The sequence below is a fragment of the Notolabrus celidotus genome, chromosome 22 (genome assembly GCF_009762535.1).
Source record: "Notolabrus celidotus isolate fNotCel1 chromosome 22, fNotCel1.pri, whole genome shotgun sequence".
Classification (NCBI taxonomy): Eukaryota; Metazoa; Chordata; class Actinopteri; order Labriformes; family Labridae; genus Notolabrus; species Notolabrus celidotus.
In genome coordinates, this window is record NC_048293.1 from 206,392 (window position 1) to 232,362 (window position 25,971).

Here is a 25,971-nt window from a genome sequence, read left to right on the forward strand (position 1 = left end):
TATTGCATTATAAATGCCACTATAGTAAATCTTTCACTTCAGGTGGAGAGCAGAGATGACTTATCAACTCCTAAGGTCTATTTAAGGTCAATGTGCAGCTCTACACAGGACTCAGAGGATCTGCTTTTTGGAACATGTTTTCTGAAATGTCTCTACTTTCAGCTTTTTAAAGGGGTTGCAAATCCTGCAGCTGAAGCTATCTAAAAAGAGAAATATTCACAACACAAGATTTAAAACCATTGCAATCATTTTTAAGCCACCTTTTTAGAGATGACAAATGTGTTTAAGTACAGAGTTCATTTAGCTACCACCACTGTGTTGGATTAAATGCCTGGTTTGTTAAACTTGTTTTTGCACTTTTAAAAATGCCTTTTGTTTGTGTTGTAAATGCTAGTTTCAGATGATACTGTTAGACTTAACTTTGTGTTCATTTGTAGTTTTTTTGTGACCATAACTGAGGAGACTGTCACATTAAATCACATCAGACAAGACTAGTCTACATGAAAGAACATGCTTATAGATTGTATAGTATGTGACAGCACTTGATAAAATGTGCATCATAAACAATAAAAGAATCTGTAAAGCATCCCAAGTCCAGAATCACTCCTGGTGGTTGCCCCAACACCTGCTGTAATCTCACAACTAAGAGCAATGATCAAACATGCATGCAGGTGAAGCCCCTATGAAAAAATATTAGGTTTATGTTGACTTTGGCGCCCCCTGTGGACAAATTATCCTCTCCTTTACAGGAAGTGTAAGTGTGTTCAGTGTTCTTCAACAAAATGACCGAACCTGCTGTATTTTTATGATCAAATAAATCACTCGTTGTCTATTCGCAGAAGACATACCATACTGCAGCAGTTTAAGGCATAAAAAATAAAGTATCAGACTTATCATTAATGATCTTGTTTCCTTTTGTAGGTCCTAAAACATCATCAGTATCAAATTTAGTCTGTTTCATGGCTGCCTAAAAAATCATCAGAGGAGCTTTAACTACAGCTGTTTGACTGATAAAGTCACTAATTCATTTTTTTTACTTCAAAAGGAGTTTGGTAAGTTTATGAAAGTTCTTCATAGCTAATTCTAAGTATTTTGCACTTCTGTACATACTATATTATTATCCTATTTTATTCGTATTGATATCTCATTTTATTCCTCCTTTCTATTAATATTTTGACTTTCTTACATACTATGTATAAGAGCATACTGTAATAACTGAATTCCCCCCTGGATAAATGAAGTACATCTGATTCTGAATCTGAAATGCATCCCAATCTATGTCAGAGGAATCACTCTTAATTTGTGTCAGGCACCTTTAAATGGAGTATATTAAAATTACTTACATGTTACATCTTATTTATGCAAATGCAGTCTATGGCACTGCTGTGTTTACTTTTCCAACTGTGAATTTATGATTGAGGACTTTGGAACTGGAGTTTACGATGACACGTGAATGCAGCTTGCTTGCAAAAAACGCAACATTCCAGATACGACATGAATTTCCCCTAAAATTCAAAGTTTACAAGAAGATTTAAGAAGAAAAATATCTTTAGAAGTAAAGAAAACACAATATAAAGAACATTTGTAATCGTCTGACTGACACTTCCTTATTCTGTGTCTGTTAATCATTAACATAATCTGACCGCTGACGTGAAGGTGAGTTTTGACTTTTCCTTTCTACAGGAGAAACTGACCGCACAGGATTCACAAAACGAGCAACTATTACTTTCTTGTTTTTAATCCCATTTCCACACTCCGACTCCAAAGTTTGGCCCCGGTCACAGACAGACACTGCTTGTTTTCCTTTCGCTTCTAAAGGTAGAGAAAGTAAAGCAACAGGTAAAGGTGAGAGTATAAAAGAACGGAAGGTGGGCTGGCAGGGGATTTTCTACCTGAGCTGCGCAGGTAAGCAGACACCTTCTCTCTTGACCTACAAGCTTGTACTTTGATTCATGTGTGCATTTACATAAGTATTTGTCTTTCTAATCAAACACAGGCCTAAAGTTTGCCTCTGAAAAACGGCGTAGGTTTATACAGCAGGTTATTTGGTGTAATTTGACAGTCAATCACTATCAGCACATGGAGTCTTTCTTGACTGCTGAAAGTGATCTGATTTAATAATAAAACCTGCTCTAGGCTGAATAAAACGAGGCCTCAGTGGTATACTTTCCTTATTTATAACACCCTATAATAAAAAAGAGCTGTACTTTCCTCATGTCAGAGGTTTAAATGACATTGTTACGCTTTTTAATATTTTCTGAGCAACACACTCTTACAGAAGTATATTTAATACACATAATGCTTAAAGGTTTCTGTATAATTTGTGATAATGTGGCGTGGTTGTGGGCATCTTTTCAGTGTTTTAAGTGAGACTGTGGTGTGATCTAATTGTATTTTATTGCATGCACATCTCTTTAAACCTGCAGGGTAGTGTTGCCTTTCAATAACCTCTCAGACATTATTCAGAAGTATGATATAATTGTGTGCATTTTGTCAATAACAGTCTCAACCAGCAGTGTAAAGGTTTATTACATGTCTTCAAATTGTTTTACAGGGAATCAGGCGGCACTTTTAAATGATTAAGCAAAAAATCTGCTATTTAAGGTAAAATCTTTTAAATATTTGAGACACATAAGTTATATTTCAAAGACTTTCTTGTTCGCCCTTCTTTCTCATAAAGATATCATCAGTGTTGTCACTGGAGCCTGGGTCCGTTGAACGTGGCAGTACTGTATGGGTTGGGTTATTGTTCTGCTGGTGGATATGATGGACACCAGATTTAACTGTGTCACCTCTCCAAGGTGTCGTAGGCCTAACTAAAGGAAACATCAGTGAAGGGAGGAGCCCACTTTATAACCCCAGTGATGTGCTGGCTCTCGCTGCCCATCTGTCCTTTCTATATCATGCTTTGGGTGACATGAAGAGCCATGGGGTTGGCTTCTAAATTTATCAGTAAAGGGCAAAGTGGGGTTTCTTCACTGAAGAACTCATCCTTTCTTTCAGCACAAGTACCTTATGTTTAACTCAAATCATTGTCTCTATTTGACAAATACTTTAAACCTTTGTCAAACAAGCCGCCTTGACTGAAAAGGCCAAATAAAAATCATTGACTTCTATTGATTGAAATTAAAAGTAAGTGAATTTCAATACTGTTTGCGCTGCCGTGAAAATTTGAAAAGTATTGGTAGTGTGCAGGTTTTTTTGTTGTTAACTTTACAACCATTCCCTGAATGTATCATTAAAATAAGTGAACAGTGTTGGTTGAATAGAAAGTGAAAGTTTATTCCTGGTTAGAGACAAGTTAGTCAGGTTAGTGATAAAGATCTACAGACAGTTAATGACCTTTCAGCAACTTGGTCAAACAAAGAAACAGTTTCACTTTCAGACTGCACCCAGCCCAATAAAGGAAACACAAAAAATATATTACTTTGTTCTCACATTTCTCAAATAGACCAAGAGCTGCATAATGCATTTCAGTAAAAGAAAAGTAAGAGAAAGTGAAAATGTTATATTGAAATGTTTGTTATTTATGACCACCTTTATGTCAAACGTAAGATAAATTCCAGTGGTCTCAGTCATTCAAAGTACATGTGGACAACGCGCCTTTAACAACAATGAAAAGGTCCCTAATGGTGATGTCTCCGGTGGAAGTTAAACTCTTTAACCCTCCATTACAGTGCTTTTAACATAATCCTAACATTTCTCATTTCCTTCTTCCCTGTGTTGACATGAACTACACAGCAGGCCCGGGTGTTATCTGTAAACAAAGCTGCCCCTCCTGTCCTTTCTGGATGTAGCCAAAAACACACCTGATGCTGAAACACACCTGTTTCACAAAGAATTAAACACAGCAGGCGGGCAGTTCCTCCTTTGACTTTAATATTTGATGTCCTTTTCCCACAGTTGGATTATTTTTTTAATGGGATGTCACAAATGATGGAAAAATCTACCGAAAACTCCGACGAGGACACAGTGTCCCTCAGGAGCAATGGGCACACGCCGAGTGAAGGTGCTGAGAAGGAGTCGGTGGGCATGTTTGGGACGCTCAGGAGGAGCATTCGACGTGCAGCAGAGAAGAGCCCACTGTCGCCTGGAGGCACGTCACAAAAGATGGAGAAATCTAAAGAGGAAAACTCAGACGAGGACAGAGTGTCCCTCAGGAGCAACACGCCAAGTGAAGGTGCTGAGAAGGGGTCACTGGGTAGGCTTCAGACGTTCAGGAGGAGCATTCGACGCGCAGCCGAGAAGAGCCCACTGTTGTCTGGAGGCAAGGGGGCAAAGGTCACGCCCAAAGCAGACACAGATGATAATGAGTTGGAGATTAAACCACCTCCATCACCCAGTAAGTACTTAAAGACTTTCATGAAATCTCCTTTAGAGTAAAAAATCAATGTAATGTGGCCTCTTAAGGTCAGGGAATGGGAAAGTGGAGGTGTGCACCAGTGGCAAACTCCAGGGATAAAATTAAAGCTTGAAACTGCAGTTCCTCTTGTGGCCACTGGAGGGTGGGTCCAAAAGTGAGTCAATCCCCATTAGCACCCATTTTAAAATGCCTAACTTTACAGCAACATTTAACGTGTTGAGAGAATCGTAGGAGGAAAAAAGTCTCTATGGGTGATTTCTCTTTTTACATCACAACTGTAAAAGGAATGATTTTTTATTTTACTCAAAGTTCAATGTTTGCATAATTAGCAGGGTGGTTTCATCTTAAAGAATGCAAATTTTTGTCTTATCAATACTTGTGTTTATTGTTTTGTTTATGTTCATAAAAAATACGTGAATTTGCAGCTGGCTAAAACATAATTTGAAAAAAACAATGAGACCCCATCTTTCCTTAAGTTAAACATTATTACTCTTGTTTAACTTAAGGGATGACAGTTCGAGAGAGAGAGAGAGAGAGAGAGAGAGACAGAGACAGAGAGAGAGAGAGACTGAAAATGTGGGGACTGTAGGATGACTTTCACCAAATATGTCAATTGCTGTTTGCTTCATATTGGCTTTCATTCAAGAGAATTAACAAAGAAAATATAAAAACAGTGAAAAAGATATGCATCCTTATATTAGCAGTAACTCTATACCCAAAATTTACCCTTGAAGAAACAAGTCAGGTTAGTTTCTCCTTGTCCATTGTTGTCTACAAAGTTGATATACAAGTCCCGCCTCTTCTTGTTCTGGATTTATCAGTTAGGTAGCAGTGACATTGGCGAGTGTTCAAAAGGTTAAACTATTTTCCACAGAGAGGGCTTTGAGTACAGCAGAGAGAAGCAGCTGACTACAAGGGCAAGGGACGCTGAGGGCGAAACTGCATTAGCTTAGCACAGAAAAGAGGCACTGCTACCTCAAAGTGGTGTTGATGGACACAGGCCCTTTCACATCGTTTAGTGCGGTTTTCAAGAAAGTTATTGGTGAGTGATTTTTTGTATATGTTTGTTTAATAAGATAAATGAAACTGAAGTAAAACTTTTAGGGACAGGTCGGTGTCGCCATCTGATTGCAGCTGCTGGTCTTGAAAAATGACTTTGGCTTAGTGTGCCTTTTATTATACAGACGGTCTGAGAAGTCAGAGCTCTGTTTTCGTTTGTTTCGGGAAATTTAGTAACCTTTTATTGACTTTCAAATATGCAGAACACCTCTTATCCAAATATGCTCAATTCTTGCTCCAGAAAACCAACATGGCAGCGGTCAACTTGAGGATTAGATATCAACGTTGAAAAAGAAGTTGGTTATGTCACCGCAGCTATGTCCACTACTCACACAATCCATGTGTTTGCTGATTATAGAGCACAATTTAAAGTCTGTTCTATTACATTGGTGGATGAGTGTTGAATCTAAGACAAACTGAGCTACACAGAACCAAAATTTAAGCTAATTCAAAGTAAGAAATCATTTAAATGACCCTTTTTTGACCTGCTTTGCCTGAAACTACCTCCTCTAGCACTTATGAAATGACCTACATTTCCCAGGATTCCCCTTACCACCCACCATGAGTGAACTTGTTCCACTCAGGTGTGGGTGGTTCTGTATGTATTGTGTATTTGTGTATTTGTGTGTTTGTGTGTGTGTGTGTGTGTGTGTGTGTGTGTGTGTGTGTGTGTGTGTGTGTGTGTGTGTGTGTGTGTGTGTGTGTGTGTGTGTGTGTGTGTGTGTAGGCAGAAAGAGCAACAGTGTGGGAAGATTTTTCAGAAAGAGCAAGAGAGCTGTTTCTTCTCGTTGGTACAAACCGTCATTAAGCTTTACTAATAACAAAAAGTGTTTTGCTGACAGGCTTGCAGAAATGTTTTTATGTGTTTCCTCAACAAAAGATGTTTTTTAAACTTTAATGCAACGAAGTGATGATATTCAACTTTTAGGCTCACACTATATAATAAAGCAGTTACATTGACGTTTAACTTTATGTCAACAGTGTTATAGTTTTGTCTGACTTTACTCATTCTCAATCTTTTGGGCTTGATGCTTATAATAAAGCTAGCTGACACCAAAGACACATGGACCAAGCTTCGTGGCATCACTCTTTGGTTCCTGGAGGGATATTTTGAAGCCTATCAATAGTGGGAATCATCGTAGAAATGCTGAACAATCTAACATTTGATTAACCAGAAAGGTGTGTAGCTGAAGTGAGCTTTTAGCCTTGGAAAAACGTTTTTTTGTACCAGGCTTTAAACATGTTTGATTCTGCTGTCAAAATAGAAATTTTAACTTTGGGGCCTAATGGGTTTCTTTTTCTTTTGCATTAAGCCCCAAGTGGACGTTTGAGGAACTGCAGTTTTTTGCACTTCTGCATTGTTTTAAGATTTTAACAACAGAGCTTGCCACTTGGTTAAGTCTTGCTGATTCCTTGAAATCGCTGCTTCACGAGGAAATGAAAGTACTACAACCTCTAACTGTCATGTGTTCACCTGGAGCAGAGCCAAACTGATGTCAGTTTTCCTCAACCCTTAATTATAGCATTCCTTATTACAGGTCACTGTAAGGTGAAGTCACTGCCAAGTCAAACACACACATGCCCCAGCTTGGTTGTTTATGTATTAAGAAATCGAAACCGTATCAGCCACTCCACACACTGAGGTCTTTTCACTGCCAAATGTGATAGTGATTGTGAAACATGGACCCATGGAGAAAGTTTTTGCAGCTTTAAGCAGTCTCCCTGCTTCTCTGTTAGGTCTGAGCGGCAGCTCTCCTGTGACCTCTCCTTTAAAGATGTTGGGAGGCTTGTTCCAGAAGAAGGAGGAAGAGGAGGGTGACGGCACTCCACAGAAAGGCACAGGTCTGAAGCGCTCAAAGACAGGTAGAGTCAGCATTTAATACTATACTAAAACTAATCAACAGTCAGTCTCCTGGCTGCTAGTAGTGCTGTTCCTCTGTCCCACATTGGTTCTGCTTGATGACCTGTATAACTTGCACTAGTTACTTAACATTATGTACTCAACAACACCTGTGACGTGTCAAAAAATGAACATATGAACACTTACTTACTGCACAAAAGTGCCAAAAGATCCTCCAAAATGAGTCATTTTTTAAATGGAAGGGGTGTATTTAGTAGCATTGAGTTTTGTTACATTATTTAAACACTTTGACACCTGAAAGGATCCAAATACGTAATACCCCTAAAAGGACAACACCGACAAATATATCCCTAATTAAAAGTTGAAAACAGCAGTAGACACTGGGAGTTAAAGTGGATACAATAAAGAAGTTAACCATGAATATTTAAGCAGCAGTTTACTGTTATTCTGAGTCCTTATGATAATCAAGTGCAGGCCTATGTTATATATTTCTATGGTTGTAATAGTGACTTAAATCTGTTCGCAAAATGTAAACCATTATTTTAAACATGTTATCAAAAAGCATGTGATTGTAGCCAGTAGTGCATAGGGGAACTTATACAGTAAAATGAACCCATGATATGTTGATATATTAATTTGGGAGGTTGTGTCACCAACACATAGAGCACTTGACTTTAGCAACGACAAGGACATTCTGTGTTGCTCACAGCTGGGTGTTTTCTCCCTCAGAACCCAACATGACCAAGCGTGACTCTCTCTTGAAAAGAGGATCGTCCATACGCAGAAGCCTGAGGTTAGGCATGGTGAAGGACAAAGATAAAACCTGCAGACCGGAGCCGCTCGGCCCCGTCTCTGAAGGCTCAGTGGAGGAGAGGCAGGAGGAAGAGGAGGAAATGAAGGAGGAATTTGAGGAAATGGAGGAGGAGTATACACTACCAGAGTTACCTCACACACCCCTGTCAGGTACGGATTCTTTAACTTGTGTATTAAACCCTTTTTACCAGGGCTTGACCACATGACTGTCCTTTGTGTATATTCATTCCTTTGGTTACATTTACATTCATTATAAAAACATGTAAACAGATCAAAAATATGTCCTTCAGCTTGCATCAAAACTTAGCTGCCACCCTTGTACAGACTTGTAACTGTAAGCTTTGAATGCAACGTTTTCTCACAATGTTCACAAACGTTCCTGTCTCTGTCTCTCTACCTCCCTCTCTCTCTTTCTCTCTGTCTGTACATGCAACTTTCCTCTTGATCTCTGTTTGTTTTTGCAACAGAAGCAGCCAAAGATGGACATCGTATTCTTGGTGTGAATACACTGTGGTTCAGTTTAGCAACTGTCCCCACAGTCCTGACTTTCTTGTAGTCTAATTTTAAGAACTTTATTTAGAGTTTCCCTGCTATCCTTTATCTGATGAATTGAGGTTGTGTCCATTTTTAACTAAGGAACTTGCCTCTTTGTTTTCTTTCCTCTCTGTCATTTTATTAAAAATAATAAGAATCTTCTTTGTGTTTCCCCAGTGATGCAGATCAGTAAGCTGATAGAGACGGAGAAGGTGGAGGAGTTGGAGGAAGCTCACCTGAACCTCCTCGCTCTGTGGGAGGAGTTCAAGCAGGAGCAGGAAATCTCCAGCCAGGACTCTCCAATGGAGCTGGCCAAGAAGGAGAAAGACCTGTGCCTCCTCTACAGAGACCTGAGGAACAAGGTTTGCACCATCGTCCGCGACTCTAACTCTCTTCCCTCCAGAAACAAAGAGCTTCTGGTTCCTGTGGCTCGCATCATCCAGGAGGAAGAGCGGAGAGCGAAGGAACCTGGTGGACTTCCGGACAGCTGGATGGAGGCCTGGAGGGAGGCGGTGTGTGAGGGGGTGCAGGTGAAGGTGGAGAGCGTTCAGCTGGAGCAGAAGGAGCAGAATGTCTCCTGGTTGGCGGTTCACCTGTGTCTGCTGGGGAAGGCCATCGTGGAGGATCTGGAGAATGTGAGCAAGCAGCTGCGGTGGTCGTACCCGCCAAGCTTTCAAGTGTTCAGCACCTACGTGAAGAGTTACCACCGAGTCGTCGGGCAGCACCTGAAGAAGCTGGAGGTGCAGGTGACGGAGCTAAAAGATCTGTACGCTCTGCTGGACTGGATCATCAACGGCTACAAGAGGTCAGTGAACGTAGACAGATGAGAGAACAAGTTGTCACAAAGAAAAGTCGTACAAAGAAGATCTGTTTGCTTCCATAAGTAATTCATGCTTTGGCACGAGCCACATCTTTACGACAGTGGGTGATGGTGCTCATGGAAAATGCAGTCTTCATCCCTGAGAAACACTACTGACTTCTACCAAAGGGTTCACCAGAATCAACCCAACATGAAAGTTCTTCACAGTGCCTTTAAAATGGAATCTTTAGATTAACCTGGTGAAAATTAACGCTTAAATTGGAAATGTTTTCACTGATCTGTGTGATTAAAGAGATTGGAGTTAACAAACATCACTAGAATCTGCAGGTGCATGCTGCCTTTGGGTTATCAAGACTGAAATGAAACATTTAAGTAAGTAAAGAAAGAAAGGGGCCTAGGCATGTGTCTTCACAAACATGAGGTCTGTAGCAATGTCTATAGTCCTAATCCTGCAGGATAAAAAATGTCTTAGTTATCCTTTAACACTTCACAGACACGTTTAAAGGAAACCAGACACCCCTGCAGCACCACAGTGAGTGTGAGTTTGAGAAAAGCAGCATTTCTGACATGATTTGTCAAATCAGGCCACATCAACCTGAAAAATTGTGCTCACAAACAACGTTTGGGAGACCAAAAATAAACAGCTGATCTGAAAAAGGAAGGCTCATCACTCTCTCGAGGCCAGAGCTGGAAAATTTAAATCAGGTCGTGTCCGCATTTCTTCTAGATTATGCAAAGTAGCATCCAAAAAAAGGCTTCTTTATGCACTAAGTAAAGTAAACACTGAACATGTTAGAGCATTAACTCTCTAATCCATGTGTATGCTTCAGCTCTGAGGGATTGTTTCTTCTTGAAGTTATAAGATGGTGCATCTTTTGTGTCCTGTTCTGGTGTTATGTGCAGCAATGTACCCTGATCTCATCTCCTGCCTCGACATGTAGTGACACGCTTCCAGCATTCTTTCATGCCAACAGATAACAGTGACGTGAAATGTTAACCTTTTTCTTATCTTTCCCTCAACAGCGAGAGGATCATGGGAAGTCTTTCTCTGCAGCCGGACATGAAAGATGAGAGCTCTGATCTGCAGCTGGAGGACGACTTCCTGAAGCAGCTGAAGGAGAAATACTGCAGCAGAGTGAAGGTGAAGAGCACACGATCATAGGACGAATTGACTGTTTGTGAGAATGTGGAGATACTGACAACTTTGAGGATTTAAAATGAAAGTTTAAAAACTATTTTTAAAGGATGATTCCTTTTTTTTGGAATCCATATTTCTCCAATAATGTCAAAGCACATGTGGCGTGTTAGTACTTATCTGTTAAGTAGAATCTTTGTTGCTGCTGAACATGCAAAGAAAACAGTATCCTCTAAGGAGCAAAGAGACAGTTGTACGCTGCTTTATTATTCACTGGAACACAGAAAGTGACATCTGGACGGCTATCCCAGAACCAGTCACAGATCGTGCAACCAGTCCTGGACTTTATTTTGTCAACAAGACTGCTTATCGTAAAATTTGAGTACTTTAAAGTGATACCAAGATTGAGTAGAAGTAGCAGAACAATCTTTGTTGTAACTGAATTTTTCAGGATAGAGAAAAACAAGAACAAAAGTTTTGTTGTGAGGAAAATTTTAAGTAATCCAGAAGCAAACAACAAAACATTATTATCCTTACATATTTACTCCAAATTTGCAACTTCTTCTTCTAGTCAGAGGTTTTTTGTTTTAAAGCTGGGGTTGGTAGTCTCGGAAAACTAGCATGAATTTGAATGTAGCATTTCCTCATGACTCCATCTAACCCCTCCCCTCCTCCCTCAGAGCTCCTCCAAAGCTACGCCCCCCCCCCCCCCCCCCCCCCCCCCCCGCTCACATGCACGAGCGCCGCTGACTTGCGACCATATGATGGTGACTGATTCAAAACCGGTCCTCACCAAAACATTATCATAGTGAAAGTTAAAAACACAAACAAACATGGCTACTGTTAGCACTCACAACTGTCATTCTAGCATTATCCAGTTGTACTGGTGACACGATATCAGGAGAAAAGTTATAACACATATAAAACTGTAACAGCTCTACTGTTTGTTAAACGTGTTCAGTGTAGATGTTCTTAATTCCTACAGTGTTGACAGTCAGTGAAGGCATCAGGAGAGGTGTAGAGAGTGCGAGGTGGAGAGAGGAGAGACAAGAGAAGAAGTTCTTCATTCATTCAAACATTGATTGACAGTGACCGGTTATTAAAGCTCAATGTGTTCACGAATCGGCTCGTCATCCCTACAGCATCCAGACGGACGCTACAACATCTACATTTTCTGTAGGACTTGCTAAATGTCATTCATTCTTCTGCTTGTCAGAGCCCCCATGGTGAGAGCTTTTTAGACTCTGATCCGGACTACAGTCCTGAGCAAAGCACCTCATCGGGTCAGAGGGGACAGACCCGAGGACGAGCGAGAGGGGCAGTAAATAGAGTCAGGGGAAGCAGAGGCAGGAGACAGGGACTCAGAGTGCACGCCGGCGAAATGTACGCGCAGGAGGCGGGCAGAACGGCAGGACAGGATTTGAATGGTTTCAAATTTTGGCACCCAAAAAACGGTGATTGGTTGGTGTTTTCCCAGGTTTATGCCGGCTGTAGATAGCAGCTTTTCTTTGTTCTTTTTTAAGAACACATTATGTATTGATTGCCATCGGGACATAAAGATCATTTTAACCAGTATAACAAAAAGTGGATCTAAATCTGATTACCAACCCCAGCTTTAAGGTTACAAAGGTGATGGTTGTATAAAAATAGCATTTTCTAGAGGCCATCACTCAGACAAACTTGCATAAGAGAGATAGAAGTGACATTTTTCCTCTCTTTTTTGTGTTGCATTTTAAGATCTGTGTGAAGCTAGACTCTTTTCATTAACCAGACTTGTTTTAGATTTGATAAGAAAACACCAACTGAGAGTGTGTCATTTCTCAGAGGAGGTTTTGTGTTTTGTTGCTGAGGATGACGTTTTTACAAACTGTGTTTTGAATGCAGGAGGAGATGAGATCATCACTGGACAGACTCATCGAGCTCGAAAATGAGGAAGTTTGGAGCCACAGTAAAAGTCCCGAAATGGAGGAAAACTTCCTCACCTCTAAGATTGACTTTGATATCTGGACGGTACGTCACCACACAGTTATTTTAATCTTTATATGATTATCTGATAGGAAGACTGAGATGAATGTATAAGAGATATGTATACATTCAAAACATGACTTTCAAATTGGTGAATAGCTGAAAAACGATTGAATGGTTCAGATGTTTTCAAGGAAAGACAAATGACATTTTCACTGACACTTCACACTTTAAAAACCTCTTCAGTCTCACAATAATCTATGGTGTTAATGTCTAAAAGAGTGAATTTAAACAATTGGTACTCTTTTTTTTCCTCTGTCTAAGTTTCAGTGCTCTTACATGACCACACGGGGGCAGCAGAGGCTTGATCTTGTTCTCCTCATTCACTGTTTCCATGTTGTTTCTGTTTTCTTTGTCCAGAAAGTGAAAGGAAACGCTAAGGGCTCTCAACACATTGATGCAGATCTGGAAAAGAGAGTGATCTCCTCCTGCCTGGAAGAGTTGAAACACTTTCCAAAGAGGTCCGTTCACACAGAGACACACAAAACAAATGTATTGTTTTCACTTCTTATAAGCTGACGTGTCGAACAAAAATGGTCCAGTTTGGGGGATCAAGGATATCATACATTTTTATTCTCTCCAAGGGGGTAACAGCCATAAGTTACTACACAAGAATCAAACAGATAGAAAAGAATGAGCACAATGGAAACCACTGAAGAGGTCAATGAATGCAGGGCTGTTAGAGGAATCTGAAAGAGGAAGACTTTCACTTTCTGTTCCTTCAAAATAAAGCTGCTATAGGAACTCAAACACTTAAAAGAGACCCCCTTGGTTTTCCCTCTTGGATATTTCTTAGAGCTGCCCAGTGGTGCAGTTGGTAGCGCTGTTGCCTCACAGCAAGAACGTTCCTCCTTCGAGTCCCCGGTCAGGCAGGTGCCTTTCTGTGTGGAGTTTGCATGTTCTCCCCGTGCATGGGTGGGTTCTCTCCGGGTTTGCCAGCTTCCTCCCACAGTCCAAGAACATGCTCACCAGGTTAATTGGTCACTCTAAATTGCCCATAGGTGTGAGTGTGTGCATGAATGGTTGTCTGTCTTTCCATGTTTGCCCTGTGCTGGATCGGCGACCTGTCCAGGGTGTACCCTGCCTTCTGCGAAGTCAGCTGGGATTGGCTCCAGCCCCCCGTCACACCGAATGGGATAAGTGGTCAAGATAACGGACATCTATTTTTAAATAGATGTGTCACAGTCCTGTGTTTAGGGTCTTTTAAACTTAGGGTGTTTGACATATCATTATTAATTCACCTCTTCTAGATTGGTTGGTAACCAATAAGATTGAGTGGTGAAAAAAGCGAACCAAAAATCTTTATTTCAGCAGAACAACATTGTTTATGTTTTGCATCTTTGCTGCAAACCTCATCCCTCCTTGCAGACAAACTTTCAATGCAGAAATAAAGGACAGAAGTGGTGACATCGTATCTTAACCGCCCATCCTGACCTTTTTCCATTGCTTCAGTAAAAGCTGAAATATCTAAAAAATTGCAGCATAAAATATCCATGAAACTTAATGAAGACATTCATGGCTCCCAGTGGGTGAGTCCTGATGCTTTGTGGGACATGAAGTCAGGATTCAGCATGATGATGATGGTAAAAGTCACTGACATCAACAAGTAGTATTGTTATTGTGAAGATTCTAGCATGCCAACATTAGCATTAGATTAAAAACATCAACAACGAGTCAGTAATAAACTATAAAAGGTTATATACGACTTATCTTCTTTGTAGGTTTTTTTGCTTATCAACTCATTTAATATTAGTTGTGTTAAGAGTTTATAAGAACATTAAGTTAGTAATGAATATGTGTTTTTACTCAAAGGTCAAATGTCATAGGGCTTCCCCAGGCAAGAAAATTAACCAGTTATGTAAAGTTGTACAATTTCAGAAACATCACCTGATACTTAGTTTAAAAAAATCACATTTATTGAAAGCATCACTAGAGAAGTTAGAATAAGGAAGAGTGAAAATGTGAGGAGGGGACCCACCCACAGAAAAACACACCAAAACAAATAAAAAAAGGGGATCCTGCTCCCGTGCAATAACCACAGAATTGTGTGATTCTCCTCTTGGGTAATAAGAAAATATTTCCGTTAACTGATGTATGACTAACGCGGTTCTTCACTGAATTTCACAACATAGATGTGCTATGGTTATGCATTCAGGAAAGCATCTGATGATCATGTGTCCATCCTCGTCAAACACTGCTCTTTTAAAGCTCTTAGTCGTATAAAATGTCAGATTAATGTTAATTATTTCACATGGAGAAAATGTGCAGGAGGAAAATCAAACAAATAAAAGGATGCTGTTGAAACATAAAGAAAATAGAACACTAGAAAACTGGATTAGGAGGGGCGCCGGTGGTCTAGCCATTGAAGTGCATTCCCATATACAGAGTATATAGTCCTTGTTGCATTACCTAACTGTTTGTCCGGATCTAAACTTTGTCTTCTCTCACTTTTTACAGACTGCACAGCATGTTCTTGTTAGTTTGTCCCACCCCTGAAGGCCTGTTTTCTGCTAAGTTTATAAAAGGACTAAAGAGATGTTATGCATGTTGTGGAATGTGTTTTAGAGTGGGAGTATTTTTCCCTTTTAGCTGTCTTACAAGCTGATTCTATGTCCTTTGCTCTGACACGAGTCTCCTCTCTCTCCTGCAGATTCGAAACAGAGCTCAGACGTCACTGCAGTGCTCTCAAACCACAGCCTCTTTGGACCGAGTATCAAATTACCTACATCAACAGCTTCACAGCTTTACAGTAAGTCACGTGACTTCCTGCGATACTTTTAAGGCTTAAGGCACTGTGATGAATAAATTACCTAGCCCTGCCAAAAACTGCAAAACCTGCCTGCCTCACGAAGCCAGCAAGGATCTATATGAGGTTTAAAACATTTCATACCGACCCTTGAAGCTAAAATTAGGATGGAATTTACGAGCTCCATCTGAAGGGCTTTCTGCTTGGAAGCATGCACAGCAGCATGTTAAGAAAATTGAGCTCAAAATTACAACATTACAATACCAGAAGAGTCAGCATATGCATTTCTCACTACAGTAAGAGCTATTTAAAGGCACTGTAAGGAGTTTTCGACTGACTTTACTGAACAGTCTCACTCTTATACTGTTGCCTCTTCATGACCTGCAGAGGCACATGAGATGATCAGGGACAGGATTGGTTATTTCTTTATTCTCGATTTGAATGCATGTGTTTAATATTTGTTGCTCACCCTGAAGTGTCTCTGTTTCGAGCTCTGCTGGTAAAGTTTGGCAGTGAGAAGTAAGTTAGCGAGCAGGACGAGTTTTTATGCTTTAGATAATTTTCTTTTGGGGCAGGATTAGTAGAAAGTCAACATTTTCAGTTGAATTTTTAGACTGAGAAACTCTACAATCAGGGCTTTGCTCGCCAAAAGAACAAAAAGCTATGAACAGGATTTAATGTTGATGCCGGCGTGTGAATGCTCCACTTCTCTTTAAGGACTAAAGAGTCAAATCGTGTGCATATTTATGTTGTTCAGGCTTTGACAGGTCATGTTGCAGCGGTCTGTCTGCACAACTTCTGTAAGTAAAACACAGTAAAACATCAAAGTTTACAAAGTGTAGTCGTTACTTCACACAGTGCATAATTTCATGGACTGCAAGTCTACACATTACCTCATCACTCTGCATCCTGCACAAAGTTGTCTTGAACAAAGAAAAGAAGGATTCAAATAATTTGCTTTTGCAAGAGCAACATCTTTATGACAGAGGGTGATAGTGCTCATGGGAAATGCAGTCATCATCCCAGAAAAACACGATTTCATCGAAAGGGGTCATCAGAATCATCACATCATGAAAACTCCTCACAGAGCCTTTAAGTGACATTTAAAGCTGCCTTCAAACCCTCGTGTCAGATGTTGGATTTGGATCAAATAATTGAAATGCATGCCGTACATATTACAAATAGATATCACGACAAGCTTCTGTGTCTTCTTTACCAATTTTGGTTCCCCTGTGGACAAAGTGTTTCAAAAGAAGAGAGCGATTTGAGGGGAAGAAGAGATAATTCGAAGGCCATGCAGAGGTTTTGTTTGGATGATTTCATCTTTGAGCTATTCTGGACTTCACTGGGGGATTTCCAGGACTTTTGCCAGCTTACTTTATTGGAGAGCCGAGCACCGAGCTGCATTCCCTCTCAGAGGCTGGCGGTTGCTTAGCCGAGTGTTTCTTCAATATGCCCAGCACAGACCAGTCAGACCCGCTCAGTATAAGGGCATGTCACTGTGAGAGATGCCAGCTTTGGAGAGCTCACGTGATTTCGTGGAAGCAGGGCCCCGAGTGAGAAACTCTGCTAGTTAAAGTGGAGGGAAAGAGAAAGTAAGACTGCCTCCAGCTGTGTCTGTCTGTCACAAATGGAACAGATGTGGGTTGGGACTGGTTGTTTAAAGACATTCATTTGAGTCATGAATAGTTTGTTTGTGTTTATGGCTGCAGATTCGATGTCTGGTTTCGATTTTGCTGCTGCTCTGAGGTTTTAGGAGCACCGCTTTTGCATCACACGTCTCAATCTTTAGGTTTTAGTTCTACAGTTCATGACCTTCACAGAAACAAAAACAAAGAACAAACTAAGTGTGTAGGGTCACTGTGTGGAAGATAAGATGAAAACCACTAAAATGCGGCGTGCATATGTGTAAAAATGTGTTTTCATGGATCTTTACGTCAGATTTATTGTATCCACTTCATCTTGTGTCTTAGCTTCAATATGCCAGCTCTGCGTTCCAATTGTTCAGGGTTGATCTTGCCTGGGACCTTTGCTGCATCTCCTCCCTCATTTCTGCTGTCACTCTCTGCTGTTGCTACCTGATAAAGAAAAGATGGGACTATTTTTATCCAGAGGGTAAATGCTTGCAGAGGTTTCAGTGCCAAGTAGGAAAGAGTGATCATAAGCAAGGACAGAGCTGGCACACACATCCAGAACCTGAAGTAGCGGATGCTGGACAGAGATAGCACACATAAAAAGTAGGTCAGTCCGTACAGCAGAACACACCTCCATATATATACTACCCTTTAGTGTAATCACAGTGAGCCTGCTGCAGTGAATAAGGCTACACAAGAGTTAAAGGTGACATATCATGCAAAATGGACTTTTGAATGGTTCTCTACCTGAAATATGTTTCCCTGGCATGTCTACAAACCCCCCGAGAATGAAAAAAATCCATTCTGCCCCTGTTCTGATTTCTCCACCTTTCTGTAAATGTGTGTGAAACGAGCCGTTTCAGACTTCAGTGTTTTTGTTACGTAACAACAATATCCGGTCTGTCACGGAGTCAGAGCTCGGAGCTTGTTCAGCCCATAGACTGTATAAAATAATACTGAATCCCTCCTCTGTTTTTCATTACCTGCACAAATGTGTGCTAACAAGGAGCTTAGGAGGGAGGCATGCTAGTTGTAGGCTGTCTTAATAAACACAAAGGTCGGTTTTACTCCCCACGTCTGCAGATTTGAAGATCTAGTGGATGATTTTTATTTGTCATGGATAAGTGCTAGCGCTAATTAGCATAGCCACATAGCTATATGTTCATAGCTGTAGCTGTAGCTGTAGCTGTAGCTGTAGCTGTAGCTGTAGCTGTAGCTGTAGCTGTAGCTGTAGCTGTAGCTGTAGCTGTGTACCATGACACACGTCGACATACTGACAAATAAAACAACAAGAAACACTAAATCTGTGACCAATCCTTCAGAAAGGTCCTGCTGCCTTTCTGGCAGAGGTCGGTTTTACTCCCCACGTCTGCAGATTTGAAGATCTAGTGGATGATTTTTATTTATCATGGATAAGTGCTAGCGCTAGTTAGCATAGCCACATAGCTACATGTTCGTAGCTGTGTACCAAGACACACGTCTACATACTGACAAATAAAACAACAAGAAACACTAAATCTATGACCAATCGTTCAGAAAGGTCCTGCTACAGGCGCCTCTCCATCAGGATCAGATTCAGAGGGTTGAAGTAACGCGATCTCTGAGCAGCCGTGTATATTCAGCCAACATGTAAACATTAGATCAACGTGCTGGAGAGCCGAGGCACATCCACTTCCGGAGGGGGCGTGGTCAGAGGGAAAACAGAGTGTTCTGATGAGGAATGAAGAAGAGGACTTTTCAGGCAGACCAAAATCTGATTTCAAAGTGTTTTTTTGAGCATAAACTTTAAAGACATGTTTTTGGGACCTGTTAGACCAATATATGTTGATGAAAAAAGCATGATATGTCCCCTTTAAAGATTTGTTATACTGACCGATGGAACAGGTGAAAAACTCAATAGCCCACACCCCTCAAATCACATGACTTCACATCAGGAAAAACCGGGAAAGGGCTATAGAGGCGTCTCTGTCATCATGATACAAGCTGGATAAACAATGAAAAAGTATCACAGCTGGAAGCTTATACAAATATCATTCCTACTGTCAATGAAAAATCAACAACAGCAGCAAATTAAGCTGTCCGCTGGGAGAACTCTGTAAACACGATGAACACAAGAGCCATGAAAATCCTGAATGCTTCTTGTATCACTCTCAGATATTGTGTCGTTGAACTGGGCTTGTGTTCATTGTGTTTATAGAGTTCTCTCAGCAGACAACTTAATATGCTGCTGTTGTTGATTCTTCATGGACTGTGGGAATGATATGTGTATATCTTTCCAGCTGTGACACTTTTTCATTGTTTATCCAGCTTGTATCATGATGACAGAGATGCCTCTGACTTTTTACCCTCAATTTACATGCTGTTACATGCTGGAAAACATGCAGCAAGCGGTCGAGGCCGGGAGATGAGTCTACGGTGGCTGCAACGAGGGCTATAGCCTCTGTTTATGGGACGCACTTATACCCCTAGGCCATGTGATTTGAGGGGCGTATGTTACTGAGTTTTTCAGTTTTGTAGCCTCATTCACTGCGATAGACCCACTGTGATCACACTCATGTGACCCATCAGGTGACCAAAGTGTTTTAAACATATGAAGGTGTGTCTCCTCAATGAAACGTCACTTATGGTGATATGTTTCATTAAATGCATATTGGAGCAGCTTCTGGTGTGCAGACATATCTAAAGGCTGAGAGTTGACATATGGATAGCGATGCATAGTTGCTGCAAAGTTAACGATAAGGATCACCGATTTCTCATCACTTCAAGTTATTTCTGAGCAAGATGCATAAAGTATAAGAATATGAATCCTCATAAAAACCAGGAACGTTACATATGGTCTGATTGTCTTTATCACTTCGATATGATATACAGATCTATCAGTTATGAGACAAAATTAGCCCCTCCCCCCATGGCTGCAGGTAGCTTCTATCAGGTTTCTATCCATCTGTAAAGAATCTACAGACATCAGATACATGTGTAAGAGGAAACAAGGTGTCTGCTTGTACTCTGCGTACATTTCATTCAGATTTCTGCACATTTCCTGGAAGCGTACGGATACAGACCATGCCAATGTGTGGGAGTACTATTGAACAGTGTAGTTCACAGTTCAAACCAGACCAGCAGTCCACGATAGAGATGAAGAGTTTGAAAAATGGCAGATCTTTTTTAAGGAAAGATTGAGAAAGATTGTGCGAGTTAGAAATTATAAACATATTCTGTCTTCACATTATTGACTCTAATTTTGCTTTCATAATCAATCACCATCATGTTTGTTGTCTGACTCTTCTTCTCTGGAATAACTGTTGCCTTAAAGGAAGCATTCATTCATTTAATTTTCTTATTTTAATAGATTGTGCTGTACTTGTATCTGCTGGCAGAGTTTTATGTAGAGAAACGTTTTATGTTCATGTTTTTGTTCTTTGTTTTATCAAAGTTAAACCTGATCTTTAAACCTCAGTGACGCTTTTCCATTTCCCGCTGTGCTTCTTCCTGCAGGGGGCACATGGAGGGTTATAAGGCCGCCTGTTCGGATGAGGTGGAAGGGTTCAAAGTAGAAGTGAAGGGGTTGATTGTCAGACTCACACAAGACATGGAGGACCATTTCAAAGAGGATGTCAAGGTAAGATAACAACACAGTAAATCAAATCCGACTTATTTTGGGCGAAAGCAAAATTCCTTTCTCATCATGTTGTGTCAGCACGCAGAGAGAAGTCGTTTTCTTTGTAGATACTTAAAGAGGAATTGAAAAAGGGAATCTCCTTTCTTCCTGATACTCTCATCACGAACACTGATGCTTTCCAGCAAGGCATCAAATTCACTGTTTCACACCATAAGGAGAAAAAACAGGGGCTACGAAAGGGGGGATTTGATATATGAGGAGTTTTGGTGTCTGAAGAACGACCTGCTGCACGTTAAGAGTCACTACTGTCAGAGGGAGAGAGTAAGATGCCTTAAAGAGTAGACCAATGACATTCCTGAAACTTAAACAGACTCATAAAGAAAGAAAATGGTGTTATAGAGTTTGTTCTTTTTTCAGCCCTATCTGAGGAGAATGATGACGAGGAAGTGGCTCACCAACGAGGAGGACTTCAAGGAGCTCTGTAACCGGACAACGCTGCTCTCTCAGCACTGCGCTCTCATGAGGCCTCCACACACCAAGGTGAGGAAGAGGAGAGCTGGAAGAAAGACATCAATCAATCAGTCAATCAATCGATCAATCGATCAATCAATCAATCAATCAGTCAATCAATCGATCAATCAATCAATCAATCAATCAATCAATCAATCAATCAATCAAACAATCAGACTTTATTTATAAAGCGCTTTTCATACAATGACATTGTAACACAAAATGCTGTACATAAAAACAACTTCAAATTGATAGAAAAAAAGATATATATATATATATATATAAATAAAAAAAACCACCCCACAATCCTAAGGTTCAGAACACAGTATATGCAACAATGATAATAACAATAGAAAATAAAGTAAATAAATAAATAAAAAATAAAAAAGAAGTTGCTGAACGAATTGAGGAAAGGCTCTCATTATATCTTATTGAGGAAACACTGGAGGAAACATAAGATGTTAAAACTCAAAAGAAACTAAGAAGCTACACTAGAGATAAGTAAATAAATACATAAATACAAATAAATAAATTGAACTAGATAATAAATAAGTAAATAAAGTAAGGTGAAATAAAGCTGTTCTAAGAATAAAACTCAGTTAAAAGCAAGACTAAAGGGGTCGGTCTTGAGTTTGCTTTTAAAAATGTTGATGCTCTGTGCAGCCCTCAGATATTCAGGTGGGGTGTTCCACAGGCTTCAGGGCCATGATGATAAAAGGCTACCTCACCGTGAGTCTTTGTTCTAGCTTTTGGCCACTACCCGAAGACCTGAGGGCTCTCACTGGCTCATATGATAGAAGCAAATCTGATAAATAAGAAGGAGCAAGACCATTAAGAGATTTAAAAACCAATAAGTAATCTTAAAATCTTTTCTAAAAGACATGAGCCCCACTCATACGTTAAAGCACTTTCTCAATAAAAGGAGAGTTCAGGTTTATCTGACTGCTCGGTATTGGAGTCGTAGTGATGTGTTCATGGTAAAGAAAATAGAGGGTGTGATTATGGAGGTGGATTATGTGGATGCATTGTGACTCATTGTGCCTTAAAATGCAAAGTCACAGTGACGACTAAGTGAGGATAGAAATGTTGAAACATATTTTAAGATACATTCAAAAAATATCCTATTCTTGATCTGCCCACTCCGACTCTATGTGAGAGTGTTACTGGGTGGGTGGCAGTAATAAGTCTTCCTGTTTGGGTTCTCACATGCACCTTACTCAGACAATGTTGGGACATTTTTCAAGAGTTCAGCTCATGTGTGGGGATTCCAACTGTTATGAACCACTTACCGTATCAGCCGAATCATTTCACTTTCAGGAAGGACCCCGACCTCTTAACGAGGGGTTAAAACATGAGGATGGATTTCCAGTGAGTGCCAAAGATTTACTGGCATTTTTCCTCCTGATTAAAATCCAACACGCTGTACATGGTGTCAGCACTGTTAACCAAATCAGCTTGAACACTGACTCAAAGCTTTGGCATCAAGGGATTTAATGAGGGAATATAAGGCAGAAATAAATTTAGTGATTAGCTTTTTGACAATGTTTTTTAATGTTTTTTAATGACTTTGGAGGTCAGGGGAGGAAATCCGTATTAAGGGTGCGTCCCTCTTAGAAGTTCCAGTGTGTCAGTTTAGGCTCCATTGTTTTTGTCCGGATGCCATGGCTGCAGAAAACATTGAAGACGGGGGGTAATCCTGGCAGCAGGGAAGAAATGAATAGGCGGAAGTGGAGGTGTTAGCCCAGATGACCTGTGGGCTGCTGCTGGTCGTGTGATGGATAAATACAGACGTAGACATGCTGACATTTCCCCTTTTTTCTAGGCCCATCCTGTTATTCTGCCACCTCACTCCTTCTGTGCGTGTGTGTGTGTTTGTGTCTGTTTCCCCGCGACAGGAGTTAGCGAGCCGTTTGCACTACCACGTGGTGAGGGAATACATCGGCCAGCTGATGAAGAGCAACTACTCATGCAAGAACCGCAAACACGCCAGGGCGGGGGCGAAGATTCATGTGCAGTGGAACAAACTCAGAGATCTGTTTGAGGACATGGTAAAACACGAACTGCACCTTTCTGCATAACATTTCAAACCATTTAGAAAAGTTAATGAAAGTGGAAGAAATGATATTAGGGGTGACCCCAAATAGTCGAATATTGGACGATTCGTTCTAACGAGCCTTAGTCGACTGCCAATCTCATAGTCAAATATTTGCATATGAAATGTGGATCACTCCATTCAAACCATGGGGGTGCTCAATGTCTAATTTTACATTATTTTCCTGTTTCCCATAAAAATAATGTCTCATTTAGCCTATTTTTATACAAATATAGACTTATTTAATGTAATTCTGAGAACAGCTCTTGAAGTGTTAAATCTCCTTAAAGTGGTAATTAAATCTCCCCTGGTAATTAAAGGTGGACCCCCCCATTTAGTGGGAGCTGTGGAGCAGACGTACCTCAGCTGGCCTTTAAATCTTTCTACGTTCATGGTAGCTCAAAATGTCAGGAAATAAAACTTCAGTTGATCCTAAAAACTAGTGATGAAGATGAGGAGCAGCTTCATGAAGAGGGCTTTGAGATCAAGGATTACCGGACCACACAAAAACTGTACGGGGCCAAAAGAACGAGCAGGAATACCCAAAGCTGTCTGAAGCCTCAAAAACAATCCACAGCATCCCATCCACCTCCACGCCATCAGAGAGGATATTCTCAAAGACAGGATTTACAGTCAACAAAGCAAGGAGCGCACTTCTGCCCGTACACACGATGGTTTTCCTCACGTACAATTTGAAAAGACTCAAGCGGACAAAGACGACATGAAAGACTGATTTAAAAGGTTCTGTTCAGAGATTTAAAAACCCTTTAGCTGGTTCAGGTTTGATTTTGAACATTATAAACATGTTTAGTCTTAAGTTGGACAAACTACCCTCCACAGTGCTGCTCTCCTCTGTGTGAACACTGTTTAAATATCTCCTGATTCCTTACTCTATAGTGGAGCGTTGTTCCATGTTTAACTGATGGTGGCCTTATTTGAGTTTTCTCTCCTTCATCACCTCGTTGTTTTTGCAATATAGATTAAAAAAATCTTAGTTTTATACTTATAATATTCTGTTGTCCCTTTTACTATAAGATACAAGTCTCTTAATTGTAAAGGGTTATGTGTAATATTGTCATGCGGTCACCATCATGCAGACTTTGGGTCAATAAGAAAAAACAAAAAACATTCCACTATTCGTCGACTATGGGCAAAATCTGATGAATCAGATTCAACTAAGCAAATCCTTAGTCGGGCTCACCCCTAAATGATATACATTAATCTACATTAACTCTTACTAAACTGTGTATTTTTGACCCTTTACAAGATTGTTTCACATTGCAACATTTGAAAAGTCTTACAGCTTTTTGTGCTTCCCCCAGAGAGATATTTCCCCTTTACACTTCTCGAACAGTTTCAAAATATGAAGAAAAAGTATCCAGTATTTAAAGGAAAACAGAGCTCAGCAAAAAAAAAAAAACATGTTTTTTTGTTATTTTTTAACACAAGTCTTGGTTTTCTCATCTTTCCTCTCCCATCAAACATCTTACAACCCCTGAGACTTAAAAGAGGCTGGACCCTTTGATTTGAAATGTCCTAACTCAGCTACAAAATTGTTTTAGAGTTAAAATATATCCGTCCCTTAAACAGCTACTAAGTTTTCTTCAGGTTAATGTAAGTTGCCAGCGTGAAATCTTTGACAGTCAAGAGAATTCGAAGCCTATTTAAAACTCGTTGTTGTTTTCATTGCATGTTTTAGGATTCATCTCACGAATGGCTCCACCATGTAGGAGATGACCTGAGCGACATCATCATCCAGAAAAACAAGACAGACATAAAGACTTACCTGCAGCCTTTAGTGGACCACTACCCAGACTTCAGGTAAGCATTTCAGAGAGTCTGATAAACCTTGCATCAAAGCTCTTATAAACATGGTGCTTTTTGACGTGATAAAAAACAAAGAGAAACCCTGAAACAGAACTGAAGAGTTCAAACAGCTCAGTTCGCAAACACGTGTATGATGCCAGTCTGTATGATGCCAGACTCTAAGGTTTGGACTTGATTAAAAAACTGGATGACGAGACAGAACCCTAAAAGTGAAGCCAACATATTGGGATCTCCCCCCTGCTGTCTGGCTTCAGTATAGCTCATAAAGCCTGCCTCCTCCATGTTAACAGATGAGACATGGGTCAAACTTTTAGATCAATATACACACCAAACATATTATTTTCAAACATGGTTTTTATCAATTTAGGTAGCTCCTAACACGCGGAATAATGTCCAAGTGTTTATTTTTTGGAGAAGTCTAGTTTAATTAACTGTTTGATGAAGTTAAAAGGGTTAGCAGTTAAGGCCCGTACCCTATACACATAGGCTTTAGCACTCGTTGCAGCAGTTGCTGTCTCGACTACCAGCCAAGACCCCTGCTGCAGGCCAACTCCAGCTTCCCACATTTCCTGCCTCTGTTAAGCTGTCATATCAATAAAAGGCAAATAAACTCTCTGAAAAAGAATAACATTCTTTTTTAAATGGCGCTGCAACATGTCTGTGATGAAAAGCAGCAGTTTTGTTGAGCTGAAGAAGTCAACAACAGTCTGTGATAATGAACAAAAAAGTCCGGAGTGAGGAAATGTAACCAACATCCTGATTTCAAATTTCTATTTGATGCTTTATATTTGCTTTCAAAAGTGAAATTTCCTCTTTTCGTGATTATGGAAGTAATAAATGAATGAAGGGCCTTCTGTTCAGAGAGGAGTCCGGAGATTTTTGGCAGATTTCGTCACACAGGGTGGAAATTCATCCGGCTGCACTTAAAGTAAT

At 40.3% G+C, this 25,971-nt stretch overlaps 1 protein-coding gene and 1 long non-coding RNA gene across 2 annotated transcripts in view; one reads left to right on the forward strand and one right to left on the reverse strand.

Annotated features, from left to right (window-relative positions):
- Positions 1 to 1,570: 1,570 nt before the first annotated feature.
- The window catches only part of exoc3l4 (exocyst complex component 3-like 4), a 37,540-nt gene continuing 13,139 nt past the window's right edge, over positions 1,571 to 25,971 (forward strand). Inside the window, exons 1-13 of the mRNA XM_034675697.1 lie at positions 1,571 to 1,905; positions 3,904 to 4,342; positions 7,160 to 7,285; positions 8,013 to 8,246; positions 8,808 to 9,435; positions 10,474 to 10,591; positions 12,470 to 12,595; positions 12,971 to 13,071; positions 15,261 to 15,359; positions 20,486 to 20,609; positions 21,027 to 21,149; positions 23,015 to 23,167; positions 24,911 to 25,032. Coding sequence (XP_034531588.1) covers positions 3,925 to 4,342; positions 7,160 to 7,285; positions 8,013 to 8,246; positions 8,808 to 9,435; positions 10,474 to 10,591; positions 12,470 to 12,595; positions 12,971 to 13,071; positions 15,261 to 15,359; positions 20,486 to 20,609; positions 21,027 to 21,149; positions 23,015 to 23,167; positions 24,911 to 25,032 — 2,372 coding nt within the window. The 5' untranslated portion in view covers positions 1,571 to 1,905; positions 3,904 to 3,924. The remainder of the gene's footprint in view (positions 1,906 to 3,903; positions 4,343 to 7,159; positions 7,286 to 8,012; positions 8,247 to 8,807; positions 9,436 to 10,473; positions 10,592 to 12,469; positions 12,596 to 12,970; positions 13,072 to 15,260; positions 15,360 to 20,485; positions 20,610 to 21,026; positions 21,150 to 23,014; positions 23,168 to 24,910; positions 25,033 to 25,971) is intronic.
- Positions 17,293 to 25,140, reverse strand: LOC117806692. The gene is made up of 3 exons (XR_004629728.1): positions 24,998 to 25,140; positions 21,065 to 21,165; positions 17,293 to 17,434 (listed from the first exon to the last, which is right to left on the reverse strand). It is a non-coding gene; the product is annotated as an uncharacterized LOC117806692 (long non-coding RNA).